We start from the raw sequence: 14,469 nt of genomic DNA on the forward strand, positions 1-14,469 counted from the left end.
AAGTTTCAAAAATTAATTTATACGTTTGAAGGAGTATTTCTGTTCCAAAAATACTCCTTCCGGTTTGTCACAAGTTTCGGAAAGAGCGGAATTTCCTTATATGGGTCCTAAGGACACTTCTGCCGGAAGAGCGCGCGCTCCCGTATAGCAGCGCACCGAGAGGCTGAGCACAGACTCACTGATCAGAGCGAGAGCATCGCAAAATATCACAGAAGTGTGTTTTGGTTGCCAGGGCAAGACAACCCTGCACAGATTACCAAAAGAGAAACAGCATTAAGGGACCAGTGGATGGAGTTTATTTTTACAGAGCATCAACGGAGTTGTGCAATTGTTTTTGTTTGTTCCCTGCATTTCGAAGATGCTTGTTTTACAAACAAGGCCCAGTTTGATGCTGGATTTGCACATCGTTTATTTCTTATGGATAATGCAGTCCCAACGAAAAAGGGTCACGATCGTGTGTTGGAACCGCGTGCAGTGAGTAAAACTGCTTCAAATATCTCTGTGTTGTCAACTTAGCTATCGGCGTGTAAGCACATCAGGTAAACAGCATGCGATGTTGTCATCAAACTGCACTTTCCACATGTACAGCTTAAAAAAAAAAAAAAAAAAAGACGACATAAAGTGGAACTTAGTCATTTTCCAAAACCTCAAGCAAATATATACAGTTTTAGTACATACCACATAGAGACGTTGTTTGCTGATGCTGCTCTTGTTAAATTTCAGCCTCTGGATCTGTGTCACAGCTTCCAAACGCTCTCAACGCAAAAGCCTACTCGCGCTCGTGATTCTTTAGCTCCGCCCACACGTCACGCCTCCAGCCTGTCGTGTTTTTCGGGAAAAAATCAGTACAGACTATCTTTCTCTTATGAATATAATAAAACTAAAGAATTTTTGGAGTTATGAAGGATGCAGTACTACTCTATAGGTACTCAAGATTAACAGGATATTGAGTGAAAATGAGCATTTCACCCCCCCTTTAAATAGGTAGTAAAAATATTTCAAAATTTCACTGATTTGCTGTACTTTGTTTGGATCAAATGCAGGCTTGGTGAACAGAAGATACTTCTTTAAAAACAATAACAATCTTACTGTTCAAAAACTTCTGACTGGTAGTGGATACTACAGGCAACATAAATTTTTCTGTAATTTCTAGCTTTTAATTAGCTTAGAAATCTATAACTGCTGGACAATAACAAATAATAATCATTTGTCTATATACTACAAACACTTTTTTATCACATAATAAGGCAGAATAGTTTCTATATGGTAATAAATGCTATGTCAGTTAGCACTGCATTGTTCACTTTATTTATCACCTGCTGGAGATTTTTTTTTTTTTTTAAACAAAACCGCTAACAACTGTTTTCATAGATAGCTGGATGCTTTTGTCCATATTAAGAGTTTCCTGGTAAGACTTTCTGTGCGAAAGCGCCCTCCGGCTTCGAGTATGAATGAAACACACACACACACACACACACTGCAGGAGAGTTTAGCGCTCTGTAAACTCTGAGTTTAGCGGTTCATCTTGCCTTCTGGGTCCGAATAAAATATCATATCATGCCAGACTATCCTGTCTCTTTGAGTTTACATCTATATTTATTCACACCAGCTCTTGAAAAATCTATATGAACACACTTGCCCGAAAAAGTGCGGGGGACAAATTTCTGTGATGATAAAAGTGTGGGGGGGCATGATCCCCTTGTCCCCCGCGTAATCTACGCCCCTGACAGTACTGAAATACAGAGTTCATCATCTGTTAGTGACACCACAATGGCCATCCTGAGATTGGTTCTCGGATCTGGTATCTCTACTGGAGGAACCACTTTGGGAAACATAGGGCAAGGCTGAACTGTGGTGGAGACTATTTGTGTCCTGGTGCAAGTACTGCAATTTGGACCCAGTTTACTACTCGGGTGGTTCAGGAGTTCTTTCAAGTTCTTGTGTTTCTTTGGGCACAGCCCCATCCACACATAAGTTGAATGTGGCAGCAATTTGAAGAGCACATGTTGGTTTGGAATGTTTGTTTGGGTGTGCATTCACTTGTCTCACTTTTTTTTTTTTTTTTTTGCATGAGACAAGATGGATCACCATGTTTCTATTCATTATAGAAACACTACCTATCTGTGACCTTAGAAGGGCCCACTGATTTTGTTTTAACCTCTGGGGTCAGCACCTTAGAGGTTTCTGACTCTTACGGTGGTTCGGTTGATGGCCTTAACATCCTCTAATGTATTGGTGAAGAAGGGTTTGTAAGGTTCACAGAAACGTCTTGGTTACATACTGTAGTGTTTGTCACAGTGGTTCCCTGAGCAGTGAACGAGATGCTGGATATCTGGCCATGCTACTTGGTTACTGCTTTCTTCCTAGCATCAGCACCACAGCTGATAAATTGGCATGTTGTATACATACTTCAGACAATTGTCTTCCCTGGGGGTGTTCCCATAATATCAGCTAGTGCAGCATCTCTTTCCTCCCTATTTAGGGAACCAAGGTTGCATATATAAACTAAGGTGGTCACAGAAATATATATTGACACGCAGACACTCACTCACCTGCAAGAAAACAGACCCTCCAGAGCCCTGAATGGAGAGACATACGGATTTCAGTGCTCTGATTGAGAGGCAGGATGACCCCCTCCTCCAGGTACAGCCAGTAGTCAGTGCTGACAGCAATACCCAGCAGCCCCAGACTACAGACAGCAAACACACTGCTAAGGAGTGTCAGTGCCTTCCTGCCACACAAACTCATCTTTCACATCAGCAGCAGAGGGCACAAACTTTAGAAAACAGGAGCTGTAGTGAGAGAGGGAAAGAAAATAAATCTTACCTTAAACTTCAATTTAACATCCAAATAGATTTTTTAAATACATATTTTAAAATGTAAAGAAAATTGTTCTTAAATCTTAAAAGAGCCTACAAAAGAAGTCTAACAATAAGTCTTACACTAACATCACAGGAATTTTTGCAGAGCTCAAAGTGCTATGATTACATCCTCGACACCTGATTATGGTCAGGGGTGGCTCATCTATTGACGGCTGAAATTTCACTCTTTTGATGGTACATCACACACTAACACACAAACACGCTTGCTAGTAGCATTCATGATAAATTTTCAATTTGTTTGTAAAAGTTGTTTGTTTACACCTCAGCAAGAATGTTTACAAACATTTAATTGAAAGCTACTGGTCCAGAATGAAAAAATAAAAAAATAAAATAAAAAATTAACCTTGGCTATATCTAAGTGCCCTCCTACAGTAGCCCTGCACATGACATGGAGGGAAAAGATACATAACATAACTACAAAATTAAGAATTGTCCACTCCAGATTCTACCAAAGAAGCCACGTCTGTCCTTGAACACTCTGCTAGTCTTGTCATGGCCAAAGAGGCTGTCTCTGAACTCTCAGTCTGTCCTGTCATAACTTATCCACTGTGGTGGTTTTCAGCATTTTCATGGTGGTCATCTGCTCTGTCTGCTCCGCTGAAGGGTACTTCAGTTTTCGCTACTCCACTTTGGTGGTCCTCAGTTCTGTCAGCTCTCGCTTAGTTGTCCCCAGTTCCTTCAGCTCTACCCTGGTGGTCATCTTAAGGTCTTCGGTCTAGGGTGACCATATGCGCCATTCATACGGGACACGTCCCAGCCAGGATTTTAATATTGCCTAAAATATCCAGGATTTGGCTATTTGTACTGTGCAGTTTGATCGTTGTGATACATTCATGAGAGCTATAAAGAGCAGAGCAGACGGCTCCTTATGCTTTTGTATCGCTTTTACGTGTATGTTCGTTCGTTTGACTTGAAGGATTGTGGCGCACTTTGTTTTTGTTTATTTTTGGATTTGTGCGCAGCGACGCTTCAAGTCAATCGAACGAACAAACACGTGCGCATATTTGCATAGCTTTGATTGTTCCCTCTAGATCTCACCTTCTCACACGCCTCCCCACGATTGGTCGACTATGTACAATACCTGCATGTTATTGGTCAAGCTGCTCTGGATGTTTAAGGCATTATTAAAATTCTGGCTGGGACGTGTCCCGTATGAATGGCGCATATGGTCACCCTACTTCGGTCCTGTCCCATCTGCTCTGATGGTCTTCTGCTCCACTGTGGGAGCATTTGGTCCCATCTTCTGCACCAGCTACCCCTGGTCTCTGGCTTCACCTTGGTCACCACCTCATCTGGCTCTACCCTAAATTGCTGCTCTGTCTTGGTCTCTCGCTCTGCCCTGGTCACCAGCCCCACCCTGGCTCCCTATTCCACCTCTAAGTCACCCTCCACTACATGTCCTGGCCCTCCGTCCCTCCTCCTGGTCCACCTCGACTACACATCCCTCCTGAAATTGTCATTTTGGAATGTCTGGGAGCCAGTGCTTTGAGGGAGGACTATGTCATGATCCCTGCAAGTTGTTTTTATAGGTTGTGTCATCAAAATAGTTAAGGGGCAGACCCAGTTGATGAGAAGAGGCTTAATCGGCCAAATTTTAATTAGTTAGTTGGTCACAAGCAAAATAAATAAATTAAATAATTATTAGTCAAAAAGCAAGTAAGTGTTGGTTACAAAAGAAATAATAGCAATTAAAAGTTACATTGCAACCATGGAAACATTTGGAATCATGCCGAATGAGAGACAGGTACAGTACATGAGACCATACATTTAAAGCCACATAACGGCTTTGTATTCTGTTTTGCAATCTGGTCATCCTATTTTCCTATTTACCACCCGTTTCTGTTTGAATTTGAATTTGGTAAGGCATGTCAAGTTTATTCAAATATTAAATTTCACATGTGCTGTTAAATTTAGTTTTCTCTGACTGCACAATATCAAATATAGCCTTAATGTCTTGCACATGCAGAAGATAAAATTTGCAGTTCTGCCCTTTTACAAGTGTCTGTTACGTTGGAACACCTGGAGAAGACATTAAGACTTTAGACAAGAGATGATCTCTGTCCTGCTTGTGTCCCATATTAATTAACATATCACTCTATACTGTATTCTGAATTCCAGAAAATGTGTGATATAAAATATTTTTTGGCCTAAATCTAAAACTGACAAAAGCATGGATGCTTCACTAAAATGTCTGTAAAACTTATGGTGACCATATTAGCCATTTTCCCAGGACGCGTCCTTGACAGGATTTTTATATTGCCTAAAATATCCAGATTTTGGCTGTTTGTGCTGTGCAGATCGATCATTGTATGACATTCATAAGAGCTATAGAGAGCAGAGAAGGTGGCTCCTTTTGTATTAAAATCACTCTGTTGATACTTTGGTGTCATTCAATGATCGGAGCGCAAGGACGCTTCAAGTTGAATGAATGAACAAACTCCTAAAATGTACGTGTATTTGCATGGCTTTGATCGTTCTCTGTAGATCTCACCTTTTCACATGCCATGATCGGTTGATTATGTACCATGCCTGCATGTTATTGGTCAAACTGCTTCGGATGTTTTAGGCAATATAGAAACCCTGGCAAGGACGCGTCCTGGGTAAATGGCTCATATGGTCACCCTATAAAACTAACACACACACACACACACACACACACACGTACATATAGAAACAAACAAACAAATACATACACAAACAAACAAATAAATAAATGAATTACCCTGGATACATGGCTTCTCTGCTGAACAATCTTTGTAAGACATACATATGCAAGCAAACAAATACATACACAAACAAATACATACACAAACAAACAAACAAACAAATAAATAAATAAATAACCCTGGACACTTTATTTCTTCTCTTTTAGAAGAAAACAAACATAACCCCAGGTATTTATTCAACAAAGTGGCTAAATTAACGAAAAATAAAGCCTCAATAAGTGTTGACATTTCCAAACATCACAGCAGTAATGACTTTATGAACTACTTTACTTCTAAAATCGATACTATTAGAGATACAATTTTAACCATTCAGTCTTCAGCTACAGTATCGCATCAGACAGTGCACTATAGACCCCCTGAGGAACAGTTCCACTCATTCTCTACTATAGGAGAGGAAGAATTGTATAAACTTTTTAAATCATCTAAACCAACAACATGTATGTTAGACCCTATACCATCTAAGCTCCTAAAAGAGGTGCTTCCAGAAGTCAAAGATCCTCTTCTGACTATGATTAATTCCTCATATGTCCCCGAAACCTTCAAACTGGCTATTATTAAGCCTCTCATTAAAAAACCACAACTTGACTGCAAAGAACTAGTCAATTTTAGACCTATCTCAAATCTTCCTCTTCTGTCCAAGATACTACAAAAGGTGGTATCCTCACAATTATATTCCGTCTTAGAGAAAAATGGTATATGTGAGGATTTCCAGTCAGGATTTAGACCATATCATAGTACTGAGACTGCTCTCCTTAGAGTTACAAATGACCTTCTCTTATCACCTGATCGTGGTTGTATCTCTCTATTAGTTTTATTGGATCTTAACCACAACATTCTTTTGCATAGACTTGAATGCTTTGTTGGCATTAATGGAAGTGCATTAGCATGGTTTAAATCGTACTTATATGACCGCCATCAGTTCGTAGCAATGAATGAAGATGTATAATATCGATCACAAGTGCAGTATGGAGTACCTCAAGGCTCAATACTAGGGCCACTACTCTTCACACTTTATATGTTACCCTTGGGAGATGTCATAATGAAACATTGTGTTAGCTTTCACTGTTATGCTGATGATACTCAGCTGTATATTTCTTCGTGGCCCGGTGAAACAGACCAATTTGAAAAACAAATGGAATGCATAGTTGACATAAAAAAACCTAGAACACTGTCTAAGACTTGATGACTGCTCTGTCAAGTCTTCATCATCAGTAAGGAACCTAGGTGTGCTATTTGATCGCAATCTTTCCTTAGAAAGCCACGTTTCTAGTATTTGTAAAACTGCATTTTTCCATCTCAAAAATTTATCTAAATTACGGCCTATGCTCTCAATTTCAAATGCATGGATGTTAATCCATGCATTTATGACCTCAAGGATAGATTATTGTAATACTTTTTTGGGTGGTTTTTCTGTAGCTAGTCCAAAATGCAGCAGCAAGAGTTCTTACTAGAACCAGGAAGTATGACCATGTAAGCCCGGTCCTGTCAACACTGCACTGGCTCCCTATCAAACATCGTATAGATTTCAAAATATTGCTTATTACTTTTAAAGCCCTGAATGGTTTAGGACCTCAGTATTTGAATGAGCTCCTTTTACATTATAATCCTCTACGTCCGCTACGTTCTCAAAGATCAGGCAATTTGATAATACCTAGAATATCAAAATCAACTGCGGGCGGCAGATATAGCACCTAAACTCTGGAATAACCTACCTAACATTGTTTGGGAGGCAGACACACTCCTTCAGTTTAAATCTAGATTAAAGACCCATCTCTTTAACCTGGCTTACACATAACATACTAATATGCTTTTAATATCCAAATCCGTTAAAGGATTTTTGGGCTGCATTAATTAGGTAAACATGAACCGGGAACACTTCCCATACCACCCGATGTACTTGCTACATCATTAGAAGAATGGCATCTACACTAATATACGTCTGTTTCTCTCTTATTCCCGAGGTCACCGTAGCCACCAGATCCAGTCTGTATCCAGATCGGAGGGTCACTGCAGTCACCCGGATCCCGGTACGTATCCAGACCAGATGGTGGATCAGCACCTAGAAAGGACCTCTACATCCCTGAAAGACAACGGAGACCAGGACAAATGGACCCCCAGATACAGATACCCTGTAAAGACCTTGTCTCAAATGACCACCAGGACAAGACCACAGGAAACAGATGATTCTTCTGCACAATTTGACTTTGCTGCAGCCTGGAATTGGACTACTGGTTTCGTCTGGTCAGAGGAGAACTGGTCCCCCAACTGATCCTGGTTTCTCCCAAGGTTTTTTTCTACATTCTGTCAGCGATGAATTTTCGGTTCCTTGCCGCTGTCACCTCTGGCTTGCTTAGTTGGGGTCACTTCATCTACAGTGATATCATTGACTTGATTGCAAATAAATGAACAGACACTATTTAAACTGAACAGAGATGACATCACTGAATTCAATGATGAACAGCCTTTAACTGTCATTTTGCATTATTGACTCACTGTTTTGCTAATGAATGTTGTTCAGTTGCTTTGACACAATGTATATTTGTTTAAAGCGCTATATAAATAAAGGTGACATGGATGGATACATGGCTTCTCTGCTGAGCAATCTGTAAGGTTGAAAGTTTGAATATTTTCAATATGTTTTGGTCCTGAATATTTTTTTATTACTGTCTGGTTGGTTTATGTACTCGCCGATGCCGATGCCAGAATTTGTTGTGGTATCGGTCATATTTCCAATACTAGTATCGGAATTGGAACAACAGTTGAACAACAGTTGAAATCATCCACATCCAGCTAGCAGTTGCAGGTAGAACCATGGGTTGTATTCACTGGCAGGACCTGTGAAGATAAAGACCACACGTCCAAATTGTAAAACCTGGCAAAGGTATTCTGTGAAGACCATCCATCAGCCATACAAATGGCTTTGATAGAAAAGCCCTTAGTCCACATGCATGAGGAGGATCATCAAATGAGCTCTAAAACCAATAGGACATGCCATACCCTGGCTAGAATAGGCCAAATTAATCACATCTACCACTCAATGTTATAGTTGTTGTTTGGAGACTGGCTGCCCCTTGGTGCTGCCTCCAAAGCACATAAACAGCTGCTCAGATTGCCGAAGTTGACCCGTGCGGCCTATGTAAACTCGCAGAGCCCACAACGGACCTGACACCTGATGGGACGAGGCATCCGATGAGGTCGCTGACTCTGGAGTGAAAGCAGAAAGCATCATCACTTGCCCTCTGAGTCGAGAGCGATTTAGGCCCAATTTTGGCTTGAGCGTAACATTACAATCACCAGGTGCATCATACAATCAAACTCCATGCATTCAGCATTAACAGAGAACACTTGTAAATCCCCCACATGCTTGACCGAAGCAAGGCTGAGCAACAGTAAGGTTTAAGCTATAGCTCTCTCAATCCAACAGACAGAAGCAGCACGAAGGACGGAAGGTCCAGTGCCCCCAGCACCAAAGCCAGATCCCAGGATGGCACAGTGGGAGGATAAGAGGGTCTTAGTTGTCTCACACCTCTTAAATCTGACCACCAGATCATGTCTGCCAATCAAGCACCGAGTGATAGCAGCGTGAAACGCTGAGAAAGCTGCAACATAAACCTTAAGAGTGGAAGGCATACTGCTGCCGTTTAGCTGCTGTTGAAAAAATTCCAGAATGTCAGACACGTGACAGATCATGACCATTCAATTAACACCATTTCACAAACACTGGCCATTTAAGAGCATACAGGCGTCTCGCAGAATGTTACGCGTCTGAAAACATGTCCATCGTGCGGCAGGAAAATGAGTCTGAGTTTACCGGTTCTCGCACACTATCCACACATGAAGTGCCTATCATTTGGGGTTGGGGTGCCACATAGAGTTTCCAGCCTGAGATAGGAGGTCCCGTCTCAACGGATCAGCCACAGGGGATCTATTATTATGTCCAGCAGATCGGCAAACCAAGGCCTGTTCTGCCAGTATGAAGCGATTAATAACACAGAAGCACTCTCCTCCCTGATTTTGTACAGCACTTGTGACAAAATCTTCAAAAGGGGAAATGCATACATGTGTGCCATCGGCCACTGCATTGTGTGTGTGTCCCCACCAAGGGGTGAGTGTCACAGAAAGAAGAACAGAGGGCAAAATGTGTTCTCCTCTTTTGTGAATTTATCTACCTCTGCCTTCCCGAACCATTCCCAGATCAGTCTCACTGTCAGGGCAGCTCACAGACATTTTGAGGGGCAGTGGCTCAAACCAAAAAAGGGGAATGTGGGATGGGAGCTTGTTAATACAAATTATAATGTTGTTACAAATATGCAAATTAAAAGAAAAGACAGCACACTCTTTAAAAATTTCAGAGTTTATTGTAGATTTTTGATAAGAGTGGGCTCTCCCTCACTCTCTGAGAGTGCTTCTGCATCATCTTCAATGGAAGTAGGAGAGAATGGGGTAAGTTGATCCAGTAGGTAAGTTGACCTATCCCCTTTTTTTGCACATGACAATGTATTTTGGAACCACCCATCATTTCTGCCAAACTGTGAAAAGGAGAAACACATGGGAATTGAAGGTGCCCATTTACTATAAAATACAGTTTTTTACTTTATTTTTACTTTAAATTTATCCAGTTCTAAAAATATTTATAATACATATATGTGATCTAGCTACATATAAAACCATGCAAATAATTTAGCTAAATATTAGCTTGAACTGGTTAGCACCAGTAATTTTCCAAAATGCCCTATGGGGCAAAGTGAGCCAAATGCTGTTGAGTAAATTGAGTCAGCATTTTAACTTAACCTATCATAAAGCATTGTAGTTAAGTTAAACTTCTTAATTATAAACTGGTGTTTTAATGTAATATTAATTAATTTGTTTATCATACATACGTATTTTTTAGATTATTTGATAGGTACAGTGCAAAAGTGCACCAAATACTTATCTGATAAGAACCAGAAAATGTTTTATTGCATTATAATCAGATATATATTTCCACCTGTAGTCCCTTATGGCCGACAAATTTTCTGTTTACTCTGTTTTTAGGAAGGTTAACTTTAGCTTTCAACATATTGTTTTAGAAATGCAAACAATTAAATATTGAAATTTAAATGTAATTTGGTTGGTTTTATGTTGTAAAGGTTAACTTCATGAAAATAAATATGACTTGTTGTAAAATTAATTTATTAAATTCTGTAGCATTTGAACCAATCAGACTCACAGCTATTTGTTATATTTAACAAATAATATCTTTCGCCCCCTCATCTAACAAGAGGGTCTAAGGACCCTTCCCCCAAAATGCAACAATCACCTCAAAAGAGGCAGAACAGAACTCTGGTTCCATAGCAACCAATGGCACACTATCTGATAATGCTAGTTTGTGGCTCCCAGGAATGTGGCAAAGCAACTCTTAACTCAAGTCTCTCAAAAACAGACAAATAATGCCCATAAAAAGGGACTCTTCTCAAATAAGTTCATAAGAAAATCTCTTTGAATGAACACACATATTGTCTGTTTCTCTCTTGTTCCGAGGTCACCGTGGCCACGAGATCCAGTCTGTGTCCAGATCAGAGGGTCACTGCAGTCACCCGGATCCAGTACGTATCCAGACCAGATGGTGGATCCGCACCTAGAAAGGACCTCTACTGCCCTGAAAGACAGCGGAGACCAGGACAACTAGAGCCCCAGATACAGATCCCCTGTAAAGACCTTGTCTCAGAGGAGCACCAGGACAAGGCCACAGGAAACGGATGATTCTTCTGCACAATCTGACTTTGCTGCAGCCTGGAATTGAACTACTGGTTTTCATCTGGTCAAAGGAGAACTGACCCCCCAACTGAGCCTGGTTTCTCCCAAGGTTTTTTTCTCCATTCTGTCACCGATGGAGTTCCGGTTCCTTGCCGCTGTCGCCTCTGGCTTGCTTAGTTGGGGTCACTTCATCTACAGCGATATCATTGACTTGATTGCAAATAAAAACAGACACTATTTCAACTGAACAGAGATGACATAACTGAATTCAATGATGAACTGCCTTTAACTAACATTTTGCATTATTGAGACACCGTTTTCCAAATGAATGTTGTTCAGTGCTTTGACGCAATGTATTTTGTTTAAAGCACTATATAAATAAAGGTGATTGATTGATTTAATACAAAAAGGGGAAAACAAAACCCACGAGGGGGAAAACAACAGCTAGGGTGGAAACTAAACAACTTAACAGGACACGATTGACATGACAAACAAACTCTTAACACTAACTACAACCAGACACTCACGGTAATACAAGGACTTCAGAGGTACAGCACAATCACAAATGTGGAACAATCTCAGTGGAACAATCACATATGAGGTACAATCACAATGAACCGACGCAAGACAGAGCACACTAGGAGATCTAAATAGGGGGAACAATTAAGACACGACAGGTGACACAGATAGGACAATCACGACAAGACTAGGATAACAAGGGGGCGGGGCAAGGGAACGAGACAACACAAGCACATGGCCCAAAGACAAGGCCATGTCATGGTCACCACAAAACACGGGTCTGTCATGATCCTGCCTCAAGACAAGGGAAAAATCAAGGACACGAGGGCAGAATCATGACAATATGTTTATACCTATGCAACATATTAGTGTTCTAAGAGCCGTTAGTACATTAATATTTGCATCACCCACCCACTCAAGTTCCATTTGCAAACGCCCATGCTCTCACACAAAGGGTCATAAAACTCCCCAGTATTCCAAAAACTCCTGCATGCGTGGAATTTCAGCCTTTCTCATTGGACAAATTCCATTCTGAGAGGTGTAAACCATCTCAGACTTTAAAAAGGCTCACACACAGACATGCCTGTGATTTCTTTTCCTTCTGCTAAAAGTATGTGAGCTAGAATGCTTCTGCAACCCTCTAAGTTTGCGCCAGGCCTCGTGCCTTGACTTTCCATTCACCAAAGATCTTGGGATCTCAGCTGACGCCTCTCTTAGCTTCTTTTTCACTTTCCAATGGGAAGAAACTCCCAATCACCATCGAGTCAGGACATCTTTGGAATTCATCACTCTTCAAAACCAGAAGAACATGATTGTGACTCCTACACCACCGAACCTCCAAACCATCAAGACTTTGCATCCAGATGCTTGTTCCAGGCCTTCTTGTTCACAGAGGTTTCGTATAAGCTATAGATCCCTTTATAAACGAAACTGATGGTTTTACGCAGGTGGTTAACTCACTCTTTTCATAGCTTCAATCTCTGGTTTTCCTGATGTTATCATCCATCAAATGTAATTTGCCCTTTCCCCTGTATGAGTGATTGTATGTTTGTTTGTTTGTTAGACTAGTTTGCGGTAGTGTCTAGTTAATAAAACTCTTGTGCACCAATTACATGAGTTTCTGATTCTACCTTACAAATCAATGTGCCTTTTCGAATCCAATTTTGCTACATGCTCTAATACATTAATACTGTATGAAAGTATTTTCTGTGGCCATGAAAATTTCCTTTCTTAGAGTTTATATGAAATTATGCTAAATGTTCGCTGGACGAACAGATTAGTTGATGGAAATTGAATTCTGCTACATTTACTGCTGGTAGCTCATATAAATAATTGCAATGAATAATTTATTTTGGCTTAATTAATTCATTAATTGTAATTATTTATATACATTTCCCTTTTGAGCTTAAATTTGCTAAAATAATTTTTCTTTAAATTATTATTTATACCACATAGGTTTGAATCAGATTTGGTCAGATGGTGCATCTTACCCACTGACTCGAACTGGGTCAACTTACCCCTAACTCTAGGCAAACTGAACCATGGGAACACTTTTTTATAAGAAGCCATATTTTTGGAACCCTTTGTCATAGATACATTCTGGTCATTTAAAATTATAGGAATACTTTCATTATGATGGGATATATACTTTCATTATACTTCTGCATCATTTTAATATATATTTGAAAATAGCTAATCTTACCCCACTCTCCCCTATAAGTATTAGACATTTAATTTAATATTGTACAGCACAAATATATACTATATATTAATAAACAACTCATTTAGAACATTTATATTACTTTTAAACAATTTTTAGGACTACTATTAATATGGTTTTAATAAAATGTGTTATAGATTATATGTGTGATTATAATGGGAAATATACTTAAATACAAGAATTGTAAATACAAGAGAAGTGTCTCTGTATATCTTCTTTTTTGCGAAGTCTACATAGTGTGCCAATGAAAGCAAATTTTGTGTTATTTATATTAGATCATATCAGTTACAATAATTTGATTAGACGTGGATATTTTGTTATCACTTTTTAAAGACCCAGAGAAAATCATTACAGACAGAAATAAAAAACAAACTAGCAAATTACTAATTCCGTGAATCATCCACTGACTGTAATGTGGATTGTAATGCATCTACCTATTAATGCAATTGGAACTGTGGTCTCCGCTCCAGAGAGCAGCACACAGATCATGAGAAATGTAGCAGGAGGGAAAACACAGAGTGGATTAGTGGAATCAGCAGATCTTTAGCGGAGCGTTAACAGACTTTGAGCTGAAGTGATGGGGGGATTGATGAGAGGGGTAACTCAGCCGATGAGGGCAAAGGCGCAGTAGCTCTAGCCACCAGGCCACCCCACTGTGCATGGCCCTGGTCCCATGGTTCAGTCTCTATTCTCCATGAGGAACCCGTCCCTTGATAGCATATCTGCACCACATATTTCTCAAACTCCGTCCAGTAGCCAGATGCCGGTACACCATCGCAATAAGCTCCCCAGACCATTGTTGACACATCCGCTGGACATGACCTAGCTGGGTGCCACATTGGTACAGGTCGGGGTTTCGCCATGGTTTCAGTGCGTTCAACACCCA

General features: G+C 40.2%; 1 protein-coding gene across 1 annotated transcript in view; it reads right to left on the minus strand.

The window, feature by feature from the left end:
* Positions 1-14,469, minus strand: part of cacng5a (calcium channel, voltage-dependent, gamma subunit 5a) — a 45,874-nt gene that overhangs the window by 17,337 nt on the left and 14,068 nt on the right. The window contains exon 2 of the mRNA XM_026262714.1: positions 2,553-2,792. Within this exon, the coding sequence (XP_026118499.1) occupies positions 2,553-2,748 (196 nt within the window). The 5' untranslated portion in view covers positions 2,749-2,792. The remainder of the gene's footprint in view (positions 1-2,552; positions 2,793-14,469) is intronic.

The sequence above is a fragment of the Carassius auratus genome, chromosome 6 (genome assembly GCF_003368295.1).
Source record: "Carassius auratus strain Wakin chromosome 6, ASM336829v1, whole genome shotgun sequence".
Lineage (NCBI taxonomy): Eukaryota > Metazoa > Chordata > Actinopteri > Cypriniformes > Cyprinidae > Carassius > Carassius auratus.